Source organism: Meles meles, chromosome 3 (genome assembly GCF_922984935.1).
Source record: "Meles meles chromosome 3, mMelMel3.1 paternal haplotype, whole genome shotgun sequence".
NCBI classification, from domain to species: domain Eukaryota; kingdom Metazoa; phylum Chordata; class Mammalia; order Carnivora; family Mustelidae; genus Meles; species Meles meles.
In genome coordinates, this window is record NC_060068.1 from 63,794,653 (window position 1) to 63,817,175 (window position 22,523).

The window sequence follows — 22,523 nt, forward strand, 5'->3', positions numbered from 1 at the left end:
GTTATGTATTTTCACAAATCCACAGCAAGTACAATACCAAGAGTCTTGAAGTCTAACATAAACTATGGATTTTGAGTGATAACGATGTATCAGTGTGTCCATCAATTGTAACAAATGCACCACTCTGGGAGGGGATGTTGATAATGGGGGAAGCTATGAGTATGTGGAAGAAGGGGTATATGGGAAATCTCTGTACCTCTGTTCAGTTTTACTGTGAACCTATAACTACTCTAAAAAACAAAGTTTATAAAACACACACACACACACACACACACACACACACACACACACACACTCTTAGCCTCACCAAAGCCCACATACACACAAACTTACAACCTCTCTCCCTTTGCTGAGATACAGGAAGAAGACAACAAAGGATCAATGGTGAGGAAACAGTCCTGAGAGGCATCTCCAGCTTGGAGGGATGAAATGGGGGAGGTAACTTAGGGTCACAACTAGGTGGGCTCAACCATGCTTTAAACACATTTAACCAGAAACAAAATTTTTATCCAGTTTTTCTGGTCTTCACTTAACTCATGGCATACAGTGGTTACTGGACCAGTTAGAAAACATTTTTCTAACTACTCATGTTTTATTTTCCTGCTTGTTTTCCTTCCTTCCTCCTCCCCTTTCTCATTCTCTAATTATTTCTTTTTTGAATTTTCCTTTCTTATTTCCTTTCTTTTTTATTTTTATTTTATTTTATTTTATTTATTTATTTGACAGACAGATCACAGTAGGCAGAGAGGCAGGCAGAGAGAGAAGGGAAGCAGGCTCCCTGCTGAGCAGAGAGCCCAACGCAGAGCTCGATCCCAGGACCCTGGGATCATGACCCGAGCCAAAGGGAGAGGTTTTAACCCACTGAGCCACCCAGGCGCCCCTCCTTTCTTTTTTAAAAATAACTGTATTTGGGCATGGTTTATAGCCTATGTAATTCACCCACTTCATTCGTACAGTTCAATGAAACAATGTTCCTCAAAACTATAAATTTCCTGTAGGAACTGGCCCAAGACCTGAGAATGCTACTCCAAGGACAGATTTTTTTTTCTTTTCTTTTTTTTAATGGTTTAGGAGAAACATGGAGGAATTAAAATTCTGGGTAGGCTATTTCCTAGCTGTATGCCTATGACTAAGCAAATCTCTTCAGCTTGGGTGCTGACTATGAGAATTAAAATGAACTAATCAAAATTAATTAAAATGCAAGAGGATTACCAGAAACCTCACAGTCTGGCTGCTGGGATTGAATGTGCTCTGCAACCAGTTGCCTTTCGCTCTGATCACTTCCTACCAGCACATGCAGATTGTTTTCCAGTCTTTGGCCTTGGGTTATTTACTCCAAATATTAACTGCAAGGGTGCTATGTTAACCAGTCATAGCATTTGAAGAATCGCGATCAGATTAGACCTTGGACTAGTTTCCCGGGACAAGGGTGGGGTGCTGTTTGCTATGTGGTAGAGCATTTGGGCTTTGGAGTAAGGTCTCTGTTCTTCCCACTCAGCCACTTATTAACTATGTGCCCCACCTTAGGTTATTACTCCTTGTGCTCATTTTAGGATGGACACACTGACAGCTCGTGGCCCATAGAATTGCTGGGATGATAAGATAATAACAGTTAAAACTTCAGAGTGCTAGCTCTGTGCAAGTCAGTATTTTATGTGTATGACCTTACTGACTCTCCCACGAATCTATGAAGTTGCTGCATCCATTAGCTCCATTTTATAGATGAACAACGTCCAGAGAGAAGCCGTTTCTCACGTCCGAGGTCACATGGTAGGAGGCAGAGCAGGGATCTGAATCAACCCAGGCAGTGGGCTTCGTCACCCACGCTGACAATCAGCCCACCAGACCACCCTCCGCTGTGCCAGTGCCTCTTCCAGACGGAAGAGCGTATGCGGAACGTAGTAAAAATGCAGTAAGTGGGGGGGGTGCCTGGGTGGTTCAGTTGAAAAGCTACTGCCTTTGGTTCAGGTCATGATCCCAGGGTCCTGGGATCGAGCCCCACATCAGGCTCCCTCCTCAGTGGGAAGCCTGCTTCTTCTTCTCCCTCTGCCGCTCCCCCTGCTTGTGCTCTCTGTCTCTGTGTCAAATAAATAAATAAACTCTTTAAAAAAAAAAATGCAGTAAGTGGGAATGAGGATGTAACAAAAGACACGTCAGTCTGCCCAGGCCTCATCAGCCTACAGAATTCACACAAACTTTAGTCACAGAAATTTCACTGTTACACGCTTGCCGATAGGACATGGGCCCCAGAGTCTCCCCAAGTCATTCCTGGGTGTCTCCTGGCCTTCCACACTGGCCCCTCGCTGAAGGCCCTGCCCTTAAACTGGGACCTTACCCAGATTCTGTTGTGGGTGTCTCTTGTGCCCTTCCCCAGGGCCAAGACCTCTGGTCCCTAAGCAGAAAGGGGACATCTGGGCCATAAGAGTCAACACAGTTGACTTGCACCCAGTATGTCTGCTGGACTCTCCATCAACGAGGTCCTCTTATATTCAACACATGTTTCTTAAGCAACTGTTAATGCTTCTGGAATGGTGCTAAAAGACATAAAAATACAAAAAAAAAAAAAAAAGACATAAAACCCTCAGGCAATCAGTACGTCCATCATGGTACCTTATAGCAGTTCTGGGACCCCTGGTCCTTACTAATACTAAGATCCCATACAAGACCAGCCTTTCTTAACATAGTCATTAAAAGGAGTAAGTGTTATAAAAGGCAAAGTTTTCTGACTGGTAGTGGTGTGCAGCTTAGGAAACTATCCAGGCAATTCTTTACTGTAAATTCCAATTTATTTTACCTAAATAATCTGCTTTACATTTGGATTCTTGCCAAGGAAATATCTTAACTTTTGTTTTCCTTCTGTTCAAGGAAATCATTCCAACTGTCACCTGGGCACTGCTATTCTAATCTGCCTTTCTACCATTATCAGGGGTTTTATCTGTGGCCTCTCAGGGAGTTTCCTCTGTAGTTAACTCTACACCAAAATGTCCTTGTTTACTCTGAGGCAATTCATTCCTCAGAGGAATTTAGAAATCCAACCCTACTCTTCTTCCAACCAAGGAGGCGTAAGACCCAAGAACAATGATGTGTCCAGTTACCATCGTGACACATGGGGAGACTATTAGACAAGAGATTTCTAGGAAATTTAAAATGGCCTACATAAATTTTATGAAAATTGAAACACGAAACTGTAGTTATTTTTCTTCAGCTTTAAACTTATTAAAGTAAAGGCAAAAGCAAGACTTTCCATTCAGGAGGAAGAAGGGAAAAGCACTCAGAACTTTGAAGCAAGCCTGTGTGAGGGGGACAGTTGTTACTCAGTAACTCCCTGCCACCTATAGGAAGAATTCCTGGGACCCACAAAACCGGTTTAACCAAACTTTGACCTTCTAGGACCTTCCATTTAAAAAAGATCATATATGATTATGCTCCAAAATTGCTTCCAATTCTCACAGCAGCCGAACATTCTTTTAAAAAATCAGAGAAGAAATCAAAGAGGTAGACAATTTTCAGGAAAAAAATATATACTGTGAGACAGTAGCGAAATCTGAAGGACTCACATTTCCTGTTTAAACTCTTCCAAGAGTAATAGATAGGACTGTGTCTAAGGCCTTCGGAAAATTAAGTTTACTTTCATTCTTTGAGAGTTCAGACCCTGCATCATCTCTTGGCCAAGAAGGTCAGAGACCCAGCACACAGCATAAGCACAGAGAGACCTGGAGCTCCAGGGGAGACTGAAGGTCAACAGCAAGGTGGGGGTGAGGCCTTTGGGAGGCTTAATGTGTGATTTTTTAAAAAATATTTTTTTTATTTATTTGAGAGTGAGGGAGAGCATGAAAGCAGGGAGGGTCAGAGGGAGAAGCAGACTCCCTGCTGAGCAGGGAGCCAGAGGCAGGACTTGATCCTGGGACTCCAGAATCATGACCTGAGCGGAAGGTACTGGCTTAACCAGCTGAGCCACCCAGGCGCCCTTAGTGTGTGATCTTAAGTGTTTGAGTCCAGCCCCTCTCCCCTGACTCAATACCTCATCACCCCCCTGATATTCCTCCCCCCGATAAAGAGAAATCATTGTGGGAGGCTCTGCTCTGACTGGTTACCTCACAGCCCGAGGCCTCAGGGGAAACTGTTGGCTTTTGGTCAAACTCTGATGAAGCAGAATCAGAAAAATGAAGGGAGGGTAACAGAATCAGAAAAACTATCAAGGAGACAGAGTAGGGGCCTGGGTCTGGAGGTCAAAGTTGAAATAGAGAGGAGGGGGTGGGGGGAAGGCATGTAGTGTCCAATGCCTCAGACCCAAGAGAAATGGACCTGTTTGATGAGTTCTCAAAGCGTGTTCTGTGGCCCAGCAACATGGGCATCACCTGGGAACTTGTTTCAGATGATGCAGATGCTCAGGCTCCAACCAAGACCTGCAAAGTCGTAACTTTGGGGCTGGGGCCTGGCACTCTATTTTTAAAAGCCCTTCAGGTAATTCTGATGACTGCTACCATTTGAGAGCAACTGGCTTAATGAATTACTGAGTTAAAGGTATTGAGACCCCACTCTACCCCCCCTTAAATGGTAGAGAACAAAGGATATAATTCATATCACCTCTATATGAAGGAAAAGGGTGTATTAGTTTCCTGTTGCTGCTGTAACAAATGATTACAAACTTAGTGGCTTAAAACAACACACATTTGTTTTCTAATAGCTCTGGAAGTCAGAAGTCCAAAATCAGTCTGACTGGGCCTAAGTTGTCAGCCAGCAACGGCTGGTTCCTTCTGAAGACTCTAGGGAGAATCCATTTCTTTGCTGAAATGCTCCTGGAGAATGCTCTTCTTCCTTGGCTCATGACCCCTTTCTCATCTCCAAATCACCACTCCCCCCACCCCGCCACATTGCCTCCTGTCCTTACTTACTCTACTGCATCCCCCTCATAAGGGCACTTGGGGTTACAGGGACCCATTCAAGATAATCTCAAGATCCCTAATTTAAACACACCTGCAAGAATCCCTTTTGCCATGAAAAGTCAGGTTCTGGGGATTAGAATGTAGACATTTTGGGGAAGGTATTATTCTGTCTCCCACAGGAGGAAGATGAAAACATGCATTTTCATTGCGTATATTCACGCAAGTCAACACTGTAATGATGTCTCAAAAACGAATGCAAGTGAATACTATGGGGAAACAGGGTGAAAGGAAACAGGTGGGAGCAAGGATTCTTTCCCCAAAGTAAACTTTATCATTTTGAGCTTTCAGCCTCGCAAATACATTACCTATTAGAAAATGTTAACACTAAAAAACAACAGGAATAAGAGACATTTTGGTAACTTTTGGCTGTTGGATTGCTCTGCTTGAACATGGCATGTCAGAGACTAAACCACTGGCAACTCTGGAGCTGGAGAAGTTATACATATTAAGAGAAAAGCGTTCCAGTGGTGATGTGGTTATTAGAGGAAGAAGTAGTAAGATGGAAGGACACCCGTTCTCACGAACAGAACAAGACAGGCACTAAGTCATGGATGAGGAGCTAAGCTCAGCCTCTAAGTACATTATGCTCTGACAGTTAAGCAGGACAACTAAGAATTTGAGAACTAGCATCGCATGCCAGGGAACTCACTTACATGCAGTTAAAGAATCGTTTGCCTACAAACATTATGTGTAACACTGGGAGCTGCTCCCCCTTCTTTATTCACCACTGAAACTCTTCTGTGCCCCCAGCTCAACTTTCTGCTGACTTTCTTTGGCAACTAACTCCCAGGCAGGTGTCTCCAAGCATCACTTGGTACAAGCTCTGCACCCCTCTCAATAGTCCAGAATTCTCACTCTTCCATTCTGTTCACCAATTCCCCAGAGAGCCAACCACCGTGATCACTCCAGGTCCCACATGCCAGCTGACTATGGTGACTCCTGACACAGGGCAAACAAAGTCTCGAGTGTGAGCATACTACTCACTTGCATTTACAAGTTTTTGATTACCGTTCCAACAGAAGCCGTCTAACCTTTTTAGTGCCATTTATGATATACAGTCTATGTCAGTCCCGTGCTTGTTGAAGGGTTAGGGAGGGGCCACGAAGGTAAACCAAGACATGGTCCCTGCCCTCAAGTTACAGCTAAGTAGAAACCACTGATACAGAAATACCTAAAATGCACTAGTGCGGTAAGAAAGGTGTGAAGAAAGAGCTAAGGAAAGACACTGTAAGAGTGGGTTAGCATAAGAATAGCCATCTTGAAGGCCGGGAAGCCATTTTACTGCACTGCGTAGTGACTTGAGATAAGAGAAACTAGCTAAAACCTGGGAAAACAACTTAATCATATACCACCAGGGCGGTTAGGTGGTGGCACCACAGGGACCAGATGATAATAAAAAACAAATAGTTAACTTGCAGAGATCACAGCAATCCTGCAAGACAGGAGTCTCCCTTGGTTTACAAATGTCCTAGTGATTTACAACAAAGAAGTTATCTTCTCAATAGCCCAATTTCCAGAGACAAATAGCTCAGTTCCTTGAAGCGGAAGGTCACCCTCTCCACCATAAAACTGAAGGAGGCTGAGGTGGAGGGAAATGTAAATAGAGTTAAATTTCTTCTAAACCTAAATCTCACTTAACCGCCAGGGTGACACCAGGGTGGCAAAAAGTTAAAGTTAAACTGTCAAAGTGGGGTGCAAGATATGTATGTAGCTATGAAAAAGTGCCTTGAAAATGCTACATAAACCCTTGGCTTTGAGTGCTCGGGGTCCTTGTTGAAACCCGCTGAGCCAGGCAGATACTTGGACGCCTGCTAGCTGGAAATAAATCTCGCTGTGTGACTTGCATTATCGAGAGTGTTCTCTGTCTCATTGAGGGGTGGTCGACTCTGTACCCTAACAATACATGCAGAAGCAATTAATTCTTATTCACACGCAGAAGCAATTCTTCAGTTCTAGAGAGCAAAAGAGTCATGTTGAAGTGGGGTTTTTACAGGACGTGCAGGAGTCTGCGAGGTAGACAGGGAATGGCAAGCCAACCCAAGTCACGGGAAGAGTGTGAAGTGTGCAAGTACACCATCAATGCCCCGCATGTCAAGGCAGAACAGACAGGGCTACTTAGGAAAGGCTGTGATGGGAGCAAGGACTGTGGAGGTTCTTCTACAGGTAATTGGGGTCCTCTAGAAGATTGTGTCGTTGGTCAGATATATGTCTGCCCCATAATTCCAGGGGAACTGTGGAGGCCTTTATGAATTTAGTAGAATTTACTAGCAACTGGGTAACCTGGGGGAGGGACTATGTTATATAATGCATACCCCACTTTCATATTATGATTGCCTTGTTTTTCTCTCTCTTCTATCTGGCCTCTTCTGCCCTGGAAAGTTCAGGTGTACAGATAATGATTCAGTATCTGTAGATACTGCAAAATGTTCACCACATTCTAGTTACCATCCATAACCACACAGTCATGGATTTTTTTCTTGTGGAGTATTTTGAGATCTATTCTCTTAGCAACTTTCAAAGAGACAATAGAGGATTAACTAGTCATCATACTGTATATTACATCCAATGATGACATCTTATAACTAGAAGTTTATACCTTTGACCTCCCTTTACCCATTTCACCCATCCCCAACCCCCAAACTCCGCCTCTGGCAAAACACCAGTCTGTCCTCTGTATCTATGAGCTTGGTGGTTCTTGTTGTTGCTGTTGTTTTAAGATTCCACATATAAGTGAGATCCCATGGTATTTGTCCTCCTCAGTCTGACTTATTTCACTTAATGTAATGCTCTCAAGATCGATTCATGTCACAAAAGGCCAGATTTCACACTTTTTTATACCTGAATAATATTCTATTGTATATATACACCACATTTGCCTTATCCCTTCACCCATTAATTGAGACTTAGGTTGTTTCCATGTCTTGGCCATTGTAAATACTGCTGCAATAAACATGAAGGTGTGGATAGCTTTTCAAGTTAGTTTTTTCTTTTTCTTTTCTTTCTTTCTTTTTTTTCAGATAAATACCCAAATGTGGAATTGCTAGATCATATGGTAGTCTCATTTTTAATTTTTTGAGGAACGTCTCCACTGTTTTCCATAGTGGCTGCACCGATCTACATTTCCACCAGCGTTGCATGAGGGTTCCTTTTCTCCATACCCTTGCCAACATCTGTTATCTCATCTTTTTGATAACAGCCATTCTAACAGGTACAAGGTGATCTTCATCGAGGTTTTGACTTGCGTTTCTCTGCTGAGCATCTTTTCATGGGCCTGTTGACCATGTCTATGTTTTCTTTGGAAAAAAAAATTCTGTTCAGATTCTCTGTCCATGTTTTATTTCGCTTTGTTGTTGCTGAGATGTATCAATTCTTTACAAATTTTGGTGTTAACTCATTATAAGTTAAATGATTTGTATTTTCTCCTCTTCAGTAGCTTGCCTTTTCATTTTGTTGGAAACTTCCAACTTCTTAACCCTTTATTAGTCATAACAGCGTCTCTACTTCTCAAAAGTCTTGGCTCCAGCAACATTCAAGCCCACAAGGCTCACTTCTATGCTAAACAATTATCAAAGTATTTTTCTAAATAAAGACAGTTATTTTGTGAAGAGAAATTCTGGTACCAGCTGGTAAAGGTAATATAAATGTCTTTATCTGATCTCAGGCATCTACAACATCAGCAATATTCTACATACCTTACGTGTAATGGAAATTATCCCTGAAACATAATTATGCTTGAGAAACACAGGCAATATTCCCAAATTTATTTCAACATCCGAGGTAAAATAATTGCAGGACACTGTGTTAAGCTTGTTTTAAAAAAGGTTTATTTGTTACAAAATGTTAAATACTAAAACTAAAAACATATAAATTCAGGTCAGGCTATATTAAAATACACACATACCCTTCTTAGCAAAATTATTAAAGATTGAATTAAACAGATGCTTTAAATAAAATAAAGTACTCTCAAGGAAATTTTGTTTTTCTAATTAAGTATGTCAATGTAGTGTAGTTTTTAAAATTGGAATTGAAAAGTGTAGCTTTCTTGGAAGTTCCATTTATCCAACTGTTCGGTTTTCTGCCGCTGCCCAGTGTGAAGCTGCCAGGCCCTCTGGACAGGGTGAATTTCACTTACATTACTGAAACTTCTATTTTATAAGCCTACTCTCTTATAATAGGAACAGAGAGCAGTCAGAAGTATACAAAGGGTTATATAAGATGAAAACCTGGCCCAGAAAGAAGAGGCCTTAATTCTACCACACAGTATCTTCTCTAATTAAAATGATTGGTAAATATATTGAAGCAGAGATGAACACAAAGCATACATTCATCTAGAAATAATCTTGCAATTAAAAAAAAAAACCTCAAAAAGAGCACTCATTTCTCCGAGAGAGTTTGTAAGTATTTCTAAATTTCTTGTTATTTTAAACTGAGTTAATTCAAAGGTACTGAAGAGTCTAGGTTTACAAACTAATTTGATTGCTGTTCTGACTAGCTCTGAAAAGCCATGACATCAGGGTGGTGGAGTCACTCACACAGATGGTAAAGGACTTTTCATAACAAAATCTACATGCTCAACCCCCACGGAGCCCCAGCTTTCAAATTCAACTTCTACTCTGGTCAAACAACCTCAAAAGTATCTATGGTCTATGTAAATGTGAAATAGTATTTTCAAGCAAATACTTTGTTTTGCTTTAGAACTTAATGTTTTTTCAATTTCCTAGATCAAAGGTTACTGATTTAGAATTTTAAGTGCTGTAATTCATATAGGGGAAAGACTACTTTAAGAAGAACATAAGGCTATCACTGTGTTTTAAAAGATCTCAAATGTGATGAATTTCTAGAAATCTACTACAGTATTTATTCTTTACAATGTTTATCCTTATCAAATGGGATTTGCCAAGAGTTGATTAACTCAAGTGGTTAAAATACAAAAAAACATAAAATGCATTCCGGTAACCTGCAGCAATACAATCTAATTAAAGTCAGGGTTCTTGGAAGATATATATAGGGTGTTTTTACTGTTTTACTCTAACAGTGTTGATGTATATCCAAGGACTAACTGTATAGCAGTATGTCTAATACTGTGATATAAAACTATTAATCAAACCTTTGAATAGCTGGAAAAATTCGATGTTCTTGAAAGTCATTAGAAATTAGAAGAAAAATATATCCCAATACTGAGTTACAGATGAAAATGATGTTAACAGTAAATAGTAATCTGGTTTTCCATCTCAGTTTACGAGCTTCCAATGTAATTTCTGTTGACATGTGATACAAGAGAAACTATAATTCTATCCTAGTACCATTTTCTCTCTAAGTACTGAGTCTTTGACTTATAACCTTTCTCTTAACTTACTGGGTTACCTTGAACGACAAGATTCCTGCTACTCCTCATTAAATAACTTTGCGGTCCTCAGAAAGAATTCAAACAATTCAAGCTGCTGGTCTCCTAAGCTTAGTAAGTACACGAAACAAAAAACTCTTAAGCCACTGATCACAATTTCTCTAGAAGGCAACTCTTCCTAGGAGCATCTTTATAAATGCGTTTTAAATTCACACTGGTCAGTCGCTTTTACCAACATCCCGGTCTTAGAATGAGCAAGAAAGCATTTCTTCCACTGTGATAGAGCCAGAACTGTGAGTACTTTAAAGCTGAGTAAACACAAGTCATGTCTCCCTTGCCCGCTGAGGTGGCAGCAGAGAACCAACCCCCTCCGCCCCCCTCCCGCAAGAGGTCCTCAAGGTTGGGGAAACCCCTGGTGATCTCTTCCCTCCGGCAAGCTCCTTCTGTTCCCTCCATGTCAGTGCCTCTTTTTCGCTTTCAGTGAGAACGGTGGTTAGCAAGAAAATATAGTACATATCCTGCTAGGAGACACACATAATTTGGGGAGCCCAGTATAAGGTGAAAATGCAGGGCCTTTCTTTAAACATTATTAAGAATTTCAAAATGGCAAGAGCAAAATCTAGAACCAAGCACAGGGCCCTGTGTAACGACACAAGTTACAGGGCCGTAAAGCCAGCCCTGTTTAGGTTTCCTGCCCAATCAGAATCCCACAGAAGAGACAAGGTGGCTCAGTTCGGTAGACCACATTAAAAAAAAGATTTTTTTTTTCATGATGGTCCAAACACTGTCACTGATTTGACACCATGTGGTGTCTCACTTTCAAAATCCCATGGAAATTTCTATTCCCAAGATTTCAGATTGATCAGCTTTGACCTAGATTTTTTGTTATTGAAATAGTCATACTGGGTCTTTAAAATGCCCCTTATTTTAATAGAGCAATTAATCAGATATAATGAAAAATTTTAATTAATACTACATGATTTTGTTTTTAAATTTAAACATTACTTAACTGGGAGGGGTATTAATATCACTAAAGCAACAGGGCATCTTAAAGGGAAAAAGAAGCTGTAGGAGAGCTTTACATACAAGGATGGTGAAGCCTTGGTTTTAGCCTATGGTCTATTTTGTTCCCTTTTAAGATCACAGTAGTAGTTTTTTTCAGAGAACTAACAAACACACTAAGCTGTATGGTAATTTTTTTTTAACGCCCATATTGGCTTCAGTCACAGAATTTTACTGGAACACAGAGGTATCCCATTCTTCTTCTTCATAATGATAATAATAATAATAAAAAGCATATGCATATAAAAGCTCTGGGTTACATTACTAAGCAACGACATTTCCGGGAGTGAATATACTTCCTGTATTCCGCAAGCTGCTTCAAGTACATATTCGAAGGCCATCTGTGCTTTTCAACAAAACTGCGTTCTTCCACTAAAATTTTTAGAAAAAGAATGTTAATTGCATATATTTTATTTTGGATCAAGTGTAGATATTAACTATTGCTGATTTCCTATTTGATAGAGGAGATCCGAGCTCACCTATATATCCCCTACCTTTCCCTCAATGCTTTTGGTTAAATCAGTCCTCAGGATTTAAATTATTAGGTGATTTGCAACAATACACTGCTTCATCAAGTACTATGCATATTCTTTTACTTTTTCCAAATGCGACTCATTTTTCTTGGAGATGATAACAGACTTGTTTTTCATTTAGTTTTCTTTGTAGCCACCTCACCCTCCCAAACTCTAAGGTCCTCTAACTTCGGCCCAGCCACAGTGACCCGGCAAGCTAACCACTCCTGCTGCTGGCCCCTTCTCCTCATAGCCCCGCACTCTCCTGCTTTCTAGGCCTGCTTCCTGCTTCCGTGTTGGATCGCTCTGCTCTTGGACTCCAGCCCTTCACTCAGTTTGTTTTTCCCTCCTGGTGAAGCACAACTTTTATGAGCTCCCTGAAAAAGGGGGGTAGGTCTGAAGTTATTTTTGAGACCCTGCGTGTGATGAAACATCTTTATCCTCCTCACACACGATTGATAATTTGGTTTGGTACAGAATTCTAGGTGGAAAACTTTCCTCAGAATGTTGAAGACAGAATTCCTCTGCATTCTAGTTTTCAAGGTTATTAAACACTCCTCTACCATTCAGATTTATAGCTCTTGGCAAGTCATCTGTGTTCTTTTAAAACTTTCATATTTTTCTATTTATAGTTGGTGTTCTCGCACGTCCCAGGGATGGACTTTGTTCACTCATACCACTGAGTGCCTAGCAGGTCCTTTCAGTCTTAAGACTCGGGTCCTTCGGGACTAGGATAATTTCTTGTATTACTTCCTTGATATTTCCCTCTTCACTGTTTTATTCTGCATTAACTTCTTTAACTCAGATATTTCATCTCCTGGATTGAGCCCCAAATTTTTTTAAAAAAACTTTCTCTCCTCTTAATCTTTTTGTCTCACTTTTTGGAAGATGTCCTCATCCTTATCTTTCAACTTTTATGTACTTGTTTAAACTCTTTGATTTATTTAGGGTTTTTTGTTGTTGTTTTGTTGTTTTTGTTTTTTTGTTACCACGTTTGTAATTTCCAAGAACAACTTTTTGTTTTTGTACTGTTTTCTACACTATGATAAAGCATACAGAACATAAAATTTACTATCTTAACAATTTTTAGGTATCTAGCTCAGTATTGTCATGTACATTCACATTATGGTACAACCAGTTTCCAGAACTCTTTTCATCTTGCAAAACTAAATCTATACTCATTAACAACTCCCCATTTCCCCATCCCCCCATCGCTGGCAACCATCATTCTACTGTCTTTGTGAATATTGTTTCTTCTTAAATAACATTCTCTCCTGCTTTATGAATTTGTATCTCTTACTCACTGACAATATTAACATCAAGATTTTTAAAGGATTCTTTTCTATTCTTTGTTCCTCTAAATTCTTTCTCTTCTGTTTTATCAATTTTATTTTGGTTTTGATATCTGTCTTTCATGTTAGGTATTGCCTAAAATATCTGAAGATCCTCAGTTATATCCTGACATTTAAGACTGAGATACCAGATAGCTGTTTGGGTATCTTGTGGTCATGGGTAGGACTTACTGACTATTGGAATAACTGAGCAGGTATCTGTTGGGTTCACAGACAGAATTTCCAAATGATTGCACCTGCTTATTTTTTCTCCAGGGCCAAAGAAAGATGCTTCAACTTCATGCTCAGAGTGTGGGAGTCAAGGCAGCAATACCTGGTGCCAGAATTCTAGAACCTGGACACAGGAAGGAGGTTGGCAGCTTACTATATATACAATGTGTACACTTTCTCATGATCCCCATGTTTTCAGTTCAGCTTTTATTTTTTTTTTAAGATTTTATTTATTTGTCTGACAGAGAGAGAGTAAGAGAGAGAACGCAAGCAGAAGGAGCTGGAGAGGGAGAAGTAGGCTCCGCACTGAGCAGGGAGCCTGATGTGCGGCTTGATCCCAGGACTCTGAGATCATGACCTGAGCCAAAGGCAGACACTTAATGACTGAGGCACCCAGGCATCCCTCCCATTCAGTTTCTTAACCTAATCTCAGCTATACCTGGAGTTTGTGATTCTAGAACTCTTTTGGTTTAATTTCTCCAGGAATAAATCTCCCATCTCCTATGATGATGAAGAAGAAGGAATTGCCTGCCTGAGTGGGATGGAGTGCAGCAAGTTCATAGATCGTAACTTCCTTCTTCTTTTTTTAAAAGATTTTAATAATCTTTATTTTTTTATTTTTTTTTTAATATTTTATTTATTTGACAGAGAGAAATCACAACTAGGCAGAGAGGCAGGCAGAGAGAGAGGAGGAAGCAGGCTCCCTGCGGAGCAGAGAGCCCGATGCGGGGCTCGATCCCAGGACCCTGGGATCATAACCTGAGCCGAAGGCAGAGGCTTTAACCCACTGAGCCACCCAGGCGCCCCAGATTTTAATAATCTTTAAAGATTTTATTTATTTATTTATTGTAGAGAAAGAGTACACATGAGCCAGGGGAGAGGGACAGAATGTCAACAGACCCCCTGCTGAGCGCAGAGTCCAACAAGGGGATCAACACCAAGACCAAGACCCAGGCCAAATCCCAGAGTCTGATGCTCAACTGACTGAGTCATCCAGGCGCCTCCTTCTTGACACCTTTCAACCAATTCTACTGCTTTCAGCCCCAAACCCTATTCTGCTTTCTGAAATACCCGGTCCCTCACATTTCTAAGGCTTCTTGGTACTCTGCTGAGTGAGTCAGCTTGCTTCTCATCAGCATTCCCTTCTGTGGGTACTTAGTTTTCCTTCTGCTGAGTCAGTTCCCACTTCCCCATCTATTGTGTGACCACATATATTATAATTTGGACTAATGAGATCATGATCCAGGCTGCAGGAGTTGGACAAAAAGAAATGACCTAGCAGCTCAGGGAAGTTAGTTGTAGGGTTCGTTAGTAAGCAAACGTGATATAAGACCACTCTCTCGGTTAAGATTTTAAAAAAGAGAGAGAAAAGTTATCATAGATGAGCTCTGGCAGCCAGCAAACACACTGGCTCCACATATATAATATGTAACATAATATTGAGCTAAATTAAACCATGAGAATAATGAATCCACAAATGCCAAGAGTAACTTATATTCCTACGCATTGCTCTTTGTGTTCAAAAGAGTCCAACATATAAAACATACCTAACACTGAATGAGCTCTTCAACTGAGTTCTGCTGTATCAATGCCAGCATTAACACAACATCTTGTCTAGTCTCACATTTCAATTCCTAAAGACCTCTAAAGAAGAAGAATTCTCAGGCAAGAGAAAATGGTTCACAGAATTCCAATGATAACTTGGTAATTTTTGAAATCACTGAAGGGAGCTGTAAACAGTGACAAGAACCCTTCCAACTTCAAGTAGCCACGTGAGGCAGTTCAAGTGAGAGACAACAGGGAGAAGAGCGGGCTAGGACCTTCGGGAGGACACATACTCCTGTAAATGGGCTGAGTTACTGCTCAGGTCCAGGTTGCTTCCACAGGGAAGATGGGCCCAGGGCAGCCAGATCTTCCAACTTTTCCAAAGAAGCCAGAAATTTGATTTTTAAGATGTGCCATGTTACAATTTTTAAATGGTGACACTAAAAAAAGGTAATACCATGTGGCCTAAATAAAACCCCTTGGCAGACTATATTCAGTTCCTTTCAACCCCCAGATTCCCAGTTTGTGACCGCTCAGTTAGACTATCTAACTCTTCCCTATCCGCCAGGGGCTTTTGTTCTCTGCCCCCAAGGACACATCACAGCAGGTCCTGACCATAAACAGGTACCAATGAACTGCAACATTCAGAAGACGTTTCTAGTTCTCATCAAAGGAACCTCCGACAATCAAGGACACGGTCTCATCTTCTTACCCTGCCTTCTCAAATTACACCCTGGAGTCCGGCTTCTCACTATGCCAGGTGGTCATAACACACTTTATAGTCAATTGTGTAAGTAATAAAATAAAAGAAAATAAAAATTTATAACGCAAAGGATTTACAGAGCACATTCTCCTAAACTTGTACTAGTACTCCATGTGTAGCATTCATCTATACAAGATAGTAAATGGAAAATAATCTCATTTTTCTTTTACAAATGAAGGGAACCTAGGCAACATAACAAAGGTGGTTCTAAATCACAATGTCCACTTGTTTCATTTTGAATTGATTCTTAAAAAAATGACTGTATTAGAATGTCCCTACTAATGGCAATAAGCATGCCTTCTCTTTCTGAATGGAATTAGTTTCTTTCTTTCTTGCACAGAGCAGATGGTTAGTAAATATCTTTATTCTGTGTTACTATGTTTCTCTACTGCACTAACAATTAAGTTCTATGTAAGAAGGCTCTCAATAGGCATACAATGTTTGTTAACCAAGTGATATACCTGCCAAAAATAGACTGTTTCCTGGTTTCCTTATCTGTCCAAGAAGATGAAAGAAACCAGAAACTTTCAAATATTTTAGCAGCAGATTATCTTTTACAAGTAAAATTTTATGGAGAACAGTAGATAAAACAGAAGATAAAAACTACAGGCTAAAGGGCCAGGGGGTCTAAGAACCACAAACTTCAGCCTTCTCTTCTTCCTTCCCTCCTCTTCCCTCAGCCACTCCCTGCTCTTAGCCACCACCTCTATGGACATCCCTGCTTAGAGTTTAAAACTACTTATCGAGGCAATTTTTAAAAAAATTATTCCCTGAGCCTATTCTAAGTAACATGAGCAAACCATCGTATCTAAACTGACCATCTACTCTGATGACTATTCTGTTCTCATTTTCTTTCTTCTTATGCAGCATTCAGGAGCTCACACTTGGGTTGGTTTTAATCTTCACAATTTACCTTAAAGATCACATTATGTACACTCTCTGCTCAGTAAGTTTTGCAACATTTTCTGACCAGTTAAAAAACTGTTATCCTCGAGGAATATAATGGATTCCTATACAGATATACTTAAATAAATGTACACATCAGAGCAACTGAACTACATATTATAAATAATAAATGACAGTTACAACTTCCTTCACAAGAAAAACTTAAATCTGTACTGTTAAAATTTTGCTTCTGATTTAGGCAGTTAAAACCAAAGTATTGTTTGTCACAATCAAATTCTACCTGAGGCCACCTTATCGCTTTACTTCAGAAAAAAGGCACCCTTAAAAATGGATGGGAGCTATAAAACAATCATTAGAAAGCGTCTTGTGTAACACAGGTCAAGCTATTTTTATAACCAGGTGACTGTAAGTTAAAGTGTCCTTAATTACCACACTGTGTAGTTAAGAGGAAGTGACTTTTTTTTTCCTTTACTTTTTGTTTTTTAACAACTACTATTCCTACAAACTACCTCTTAAACCTAAGAACAAAGAACGAAGTTTTCTTTTCAAAACAGTAATTGGGAACCTACCTGAAAGATCCTGAAATTCAGGCTTTTGGCTGAAGATGAGGTAGTTAGTAGCAATGAAATGAAGCAGCCAGGTTGAAAGGCAGTCCGAGTGGTGAAACTGCAAGAAAAATGGAAAGTGAAACAATGTTGTACTAATAACCGTCCAGACATCCAGACAATGAATAGGTGGAAAGAACGGTCTGGCAGGATTTGTGGAGAGCAGGATTCCATATAGGCAGCCTTCTGCCTACTCTGAGAGCAGAAAGGAAAAGGGAGATTATTTGCATGTAATAATAAAATTACATCAGTGAAGAGACCAAATCAAATGAATAACAAGCCTCTGGTGCTGGAGCATCTCAATGTCTTGAACAGAGGCATGCTGCTTCAGTGGTTAAGAGACTCTTTGAGGGGGCACCTGGGTGGCTCAGTGGTTTAAGCCTCTGCCTTCGGCTCAGGTCATGATCCCAGGGTCCTGGGATCGAGTCCCGCATCGGGCTCTCTGCTTGGCAGGGAGCCTGCTTCCTCCTCTCTCTCTCTCTCTCTCTCTGCCTACTTTTGATCTCTTTCAAATGAATAAATAAAATCTAAAAAAAAAAAAAAAAAAGAGAGACTCTTTGAGGTTCTTAAGGATTTCCTTTAAGCTTTTAATCTAAGGTCATGGCCGTCATGAATTACACTTACAGTTTTGTAACAGAGATAAGATTATGGTTAGCGAAGGTTGGCCATATCCAAACAAGCTCACCTAAGGGGCAAACTGAAATATATTTTGTGGAGGAAATGTCATCAACCTAAGTGTATGGGTTTCAATGTGTACATACCTCTATGAGAAGGTTATGTCTGAGCAGTTGCTTTTATCTAGAATGTAGTTAAAAGGATGCTTTTAACTAGGATGTAGTTATATGCTCTTATGGTGAGCAGGATTTCCAGCACATTTCTCATCTGAATTTCAATAGCTCATGGAAGGGAAATTGAGAGCACCAGGGCCATGACATCCTCACCTTGGTACCAGTCATCCAGCGATGCTCACTGATCCATCTAACCACTCAACTCAGACTACATAACGCGCTGGCAGGCCACTTTGATATATGAGTACAGTTTTGTGTTTTTTTTTTTATTGTGGTTAAAATGTACGAAAGATAAAATTTACCATTTTAACCTTTAAGGGTACCAGTGACATTAAGTACATTCACATTATCATGCAACCATCACCACTATTTCCAGAATGTTTTTATCATCCCAAACTGAAACTCTATACTCAATAAATAATAACTCCCCTTCTACTCCTTCCCCTAGTCCCTGTTAGCCACTATTCTCTTATTCTCTCTCTGAATTTGACTATTCTAGATACCTCACAGACACTGACTTATACAATAGGTATGCTTGTTCTGCCTGGTTTATCGTACTTAGAATAATGTCCTCAAGTACCATCCATGTTGCAGCACAAATTACGTCATTCCTTTTTAAGACTGAGTAATATTCCACTGTATGTGTATACCACATTTTATTTATCCATTCATCTCTTGATGGACAATAATCTCAAATCTTAAAGAAGAAACTCACGTATTGCTCTTTTAAAAAGTTATAACGCGGGAATATTTTCACATTGTTAAACCCACAGGTTCCTCTAATTTTCATTATACAAAATCAGAATCTTTGAATTGTAAGATACTTTATGGTTCATCAGATCCCACATCACAGTTTATTCACCTTAACTTTAAGCCAATAAATGTGAGTGATCTCAAAGAGATAGAACAAGAATGTACAGCTTTTTTAACAGAAGCCACCAGCACGATCAGATGATTAACCCAAAGCAGATAACCTACAAAGAAAAGTTCAGGACATCACCTAAGGGCTGTGACTTTAAAGAGAAGTACGATCACAGAAATGAATAGCTAGCTACAGAAACATGGTTAAAATGCAGAATTTTAGTTTTGACCAAGATTCAAGGTATAATAACTGTCACACACAAGCACGAGTTGGGGAGCAGAGGAAGAGCGAGAGAGAATCTTAAGCAGACTCCCCATTGAGCATGAGCCCGAAGCTACTTGGGGGCTCAATCTCACAACCTCAAGATCACAACCTCAGCAGAAACCAAGAATTGGATGTTTATCTGACTGTGGCACCCAGGCGCCCCTGACGAAGCAGGTTTAAATGAAATAAACAACAAAATAAAAAAAGAAAGCCTTTAAAAATACCATAAACACAATGCATTTAACAGTTCTGTGAAGAATAATAGTGGTGGAAAAAATACCCAGAAATTCACAAGTAAAAGATCAGAAAACTGGTAGCCTGAAGCAGCCAAATATTAACGTACAGATTATAAAATATTGAGTTTTTATAAGTAAGATATTGAGTTTGAAACTTTAATATGGTTAGCAGGACTTCAGAGGAATCACCAAAGTTTGGCTAGTTAGGGCAGAAAAGGGAGCAGAGATAAGGAGACGTCTACCTGAGTTCAAAGGACTGAATCTGATTAAGGGAAAGAAGCTTCTCTTGCATGTTCAAAGTCCAACTTGGGGCACTGGGGTGGCTCAGTAGTTAAGCGTCTGGCTTCAGCCCAGAACATGATCCTAGGGTCCTGGGATCAAGCCCCTTATAGGGCTCCTGCTCAGCGGGAAGCCTGCTTCTCCCTCTCCCACTCCCCCTACTTGTGTTCCCTCTCTCACTGTGTCTTTCTCTGCCAAATAAAAGTCCAACTTGATGGAAACAGATGAACTTGAAGGTAGAATCATGATAAGGACTTGAGAAACATTAGGGGAAGGGAAAGGAGGAGGCAGAAGTGAGAGAATACCAAAGCGCTCCACTGTATCAAAAGTATGGGGGCGCCTGGGTGGCTCAGTGGATTAAGCCACTGCCTTTGGCTCAGGTCATGATCTCAGGGTCCTGGGATCGAGCCCCGCATCGGGTTCTCTGCTCCGCAGGGAGCCTGCTTCCTCCCCTCTCTCTGCCTGCCTCTCTGCCTACTTGTGATCTCTCTCTCTGTCAAATAAATAAATAAAATCTTAAAAAAAACAAACAACAAAAGTATGAAGGACGCTTTCCTGATAAACAATGAAAAACTAGCAGAGATGACAGTGGACTGCTTGGAGACTGTGATTATTCAAAAAAACTACTCCAAGTCTAATTCTGCTAAAAGACAGTTTCTCCTCCCAGAAGTCAGAGAAACAATGAAGGAAAAATTACCTAAATTCTGTCCAACAGTATGAATTGGCTGGTGAACTAAAGCCTCAAATTAGGAACTTACAAGAGAACTGACAATGAAAATGATCCTGTTATCTTGGATTTGTAATTGCCAAATTGGGGACCACAAGGAATAGAATAAAGAAAAACTGGTAATTGGAGGCTTAATCCTATAAATTAAAAAAGTCTTCAGAAACAAAAAGTAAAATTCGAAAAATCTGGTATGTTAAACTTTTAAAATTAAAGAGAAATAAATAAGGATAATTACACAATCAGAAAGCACAGAGTCAGGGGAAACAGGTCAGGAAGAACCACTGACAACACAATCATAAATGACACCAGTGAGGAGACCTGTATGCATGCGCACTCCTGCGACCTGAAACATCAACGCAACCGGACAGGAAGTTCTCGGATGCAGCTACTAAAAGGATACGACAAGATAAGGAAAGAGAAGCTTGTGATCGTTCTTTTAAAGTATGACAGACTTGGTAGAATAGTATGAAAATGATATAACAAAAATGAACAGAGGCTGTAAAAAATACCAGAGAGAATGAAAAATGAACAGAGGCTGTAAAAAATACCAGAGAGAATGAAAAAGAAATTTTAAACTAAATCTAGAAGTTAGCTATTTATCCCAGGCTCAATGTAAATAAATTACAAAGAGAGAACAAGGTTACTCAGTTTTGTTTTGTTTTTTTTTTTTTCTGGTTTTGTTTTGTTCTGGTAGCAAGAATTACCATCACACTGTACTCGCTGGGCCAGAGGCCCTTTTGGTGTTAGCAAAGGGCTTAGCCCTCGTGTGCATACTGCCTACACTTGTGAGCTAAATGTCCAGGCAGTGGCCCCAGCTCCAAGCTCCAACACTGTTACTCAATTCTTTTAATTTGCTTTTATCCTTAAAATTAAATATATAAGGTTTTAAGACTTGATTATGAAAGAAAGAAACGCCAAAATAGGTAAGGAGATAGTAAGAGAAGACCTAGAGGCTTTAAATGAATTCCCTTCTTTGCCCAGAAATACACATCATTGATTTATGAATTCATCTCAACATGGAGGCAAGCTTTTAGCAGTCTGTCCTTTGCCACTTTATGTGGCTCCATTTCAGCAACTTGAAGACAGAGTTGTCCTATTTTTCTAATTTCTCTCCAAGTTGATAGGGATTGCCAAATGCTGTATGACAGATAACATTTTACAAAGTCCTGATAGTCACCAATGATGGATCAAATATATTCCTGTAAAAAAGACCTAACATGGGGAGATGGAGAGGAGAGGGAGTTGAGGGAAACTGGAAGGGGAGATGAACCATGAGAGACTATGGACTCTGAAAAACAACCAGAGGGTTTTGAAGGGGCGGCGGGGGGGGGGGGGGGGGAGGTGGGGGTGGGGTGGGAGGTTGAGGAACCAGGTGGTAGGTAATAGGGAGGGCACGTACTGCATGGAGCACTGGGTGTGATGCCAAAACAATGAACACTGTTATGCTGTAAATAAACAAACAAACAAACAAAAAAGACCTAGACATTCCAGCTTATGGCAAGTTCAATATAGACCATTATATTCTATGACAGCCAGAAGCCCTAAAACTGTCACAGGCAGAGGATGGAACAGTAGAATAATCTGTAGGATGACATGTTTGAATAAACTTCCTGCCCCCCTTTAGTGGGAATGAGGAAATAACCAATTTTTGACTGGTACAACATCTGCAGGCTCCAGAAGACTTCAAGATCGCAAACATACTTTACTTACAGATCAGCCCAGTCCTTCGCCAGATTCAGATTATAGGATCTTTGTGACTGCAGTTCCTCACAATTTGCTTAACCGTGCAAACTCTATTCCCTAGAATGTGGAGAAACCCAATTCTTAAAAACATAAATGCCCTGGGCACCTGGGTGGCTCAGTGGGTTAAGCCACTGCCTTCGGCTTAGGTCATGATCTCAGGGTCCTGGGATCGAGTCCTGCATCGGGCTCTCTGCTCAGCAGGGAACCTGCTTCCTCCTCTCTCTCTCTCTCTGCCTGCCTCTCTGCCTACTTGTGATCTCTCTGTCAAATAAATAAATAAAATCTTTAAAAAAAAAAAAAACATAAATGCCCTAAGCTTAGAAGAAGCCAGAAAGTGTGGTGTACTGTAGTGATTCTCTCGACTCTGTTTTTACTGAAT

At 40.4% G+C, this 22,523-nt stretch overlaps 1 protein-coding gene across 1 annotated transcript in view; it reads right to left on the reverse strand.

The window, feature by feature from the left end:
- Positions 1–8,762: 8,762 nt before the first annotated feature.
- Positions 8,763–22,523, reverse strand: part of RHOBTB3 (Rho related BTB domain containing 3) — a 55,304-nt gene continuing 41,543 nt past the window's right edge. Inside the window, exons 11-12 of the mRNA XM_046000449.1 lie at positions 17,210–17,306; positions 8,763–11,724 (exon numbers count right to left, since the gene is read on the reverse strand). Coding sequence (XP_045856405.1) covers positions 11,609–11,724; positions 17,210–17,306 — 213 coding nt within the window. The 3' untranslated portion in view covers positions 8,763–11,608. The remainder of the gene's footprint in view (positions 11,725–17,209; positions 17,307–22,523) is intronic.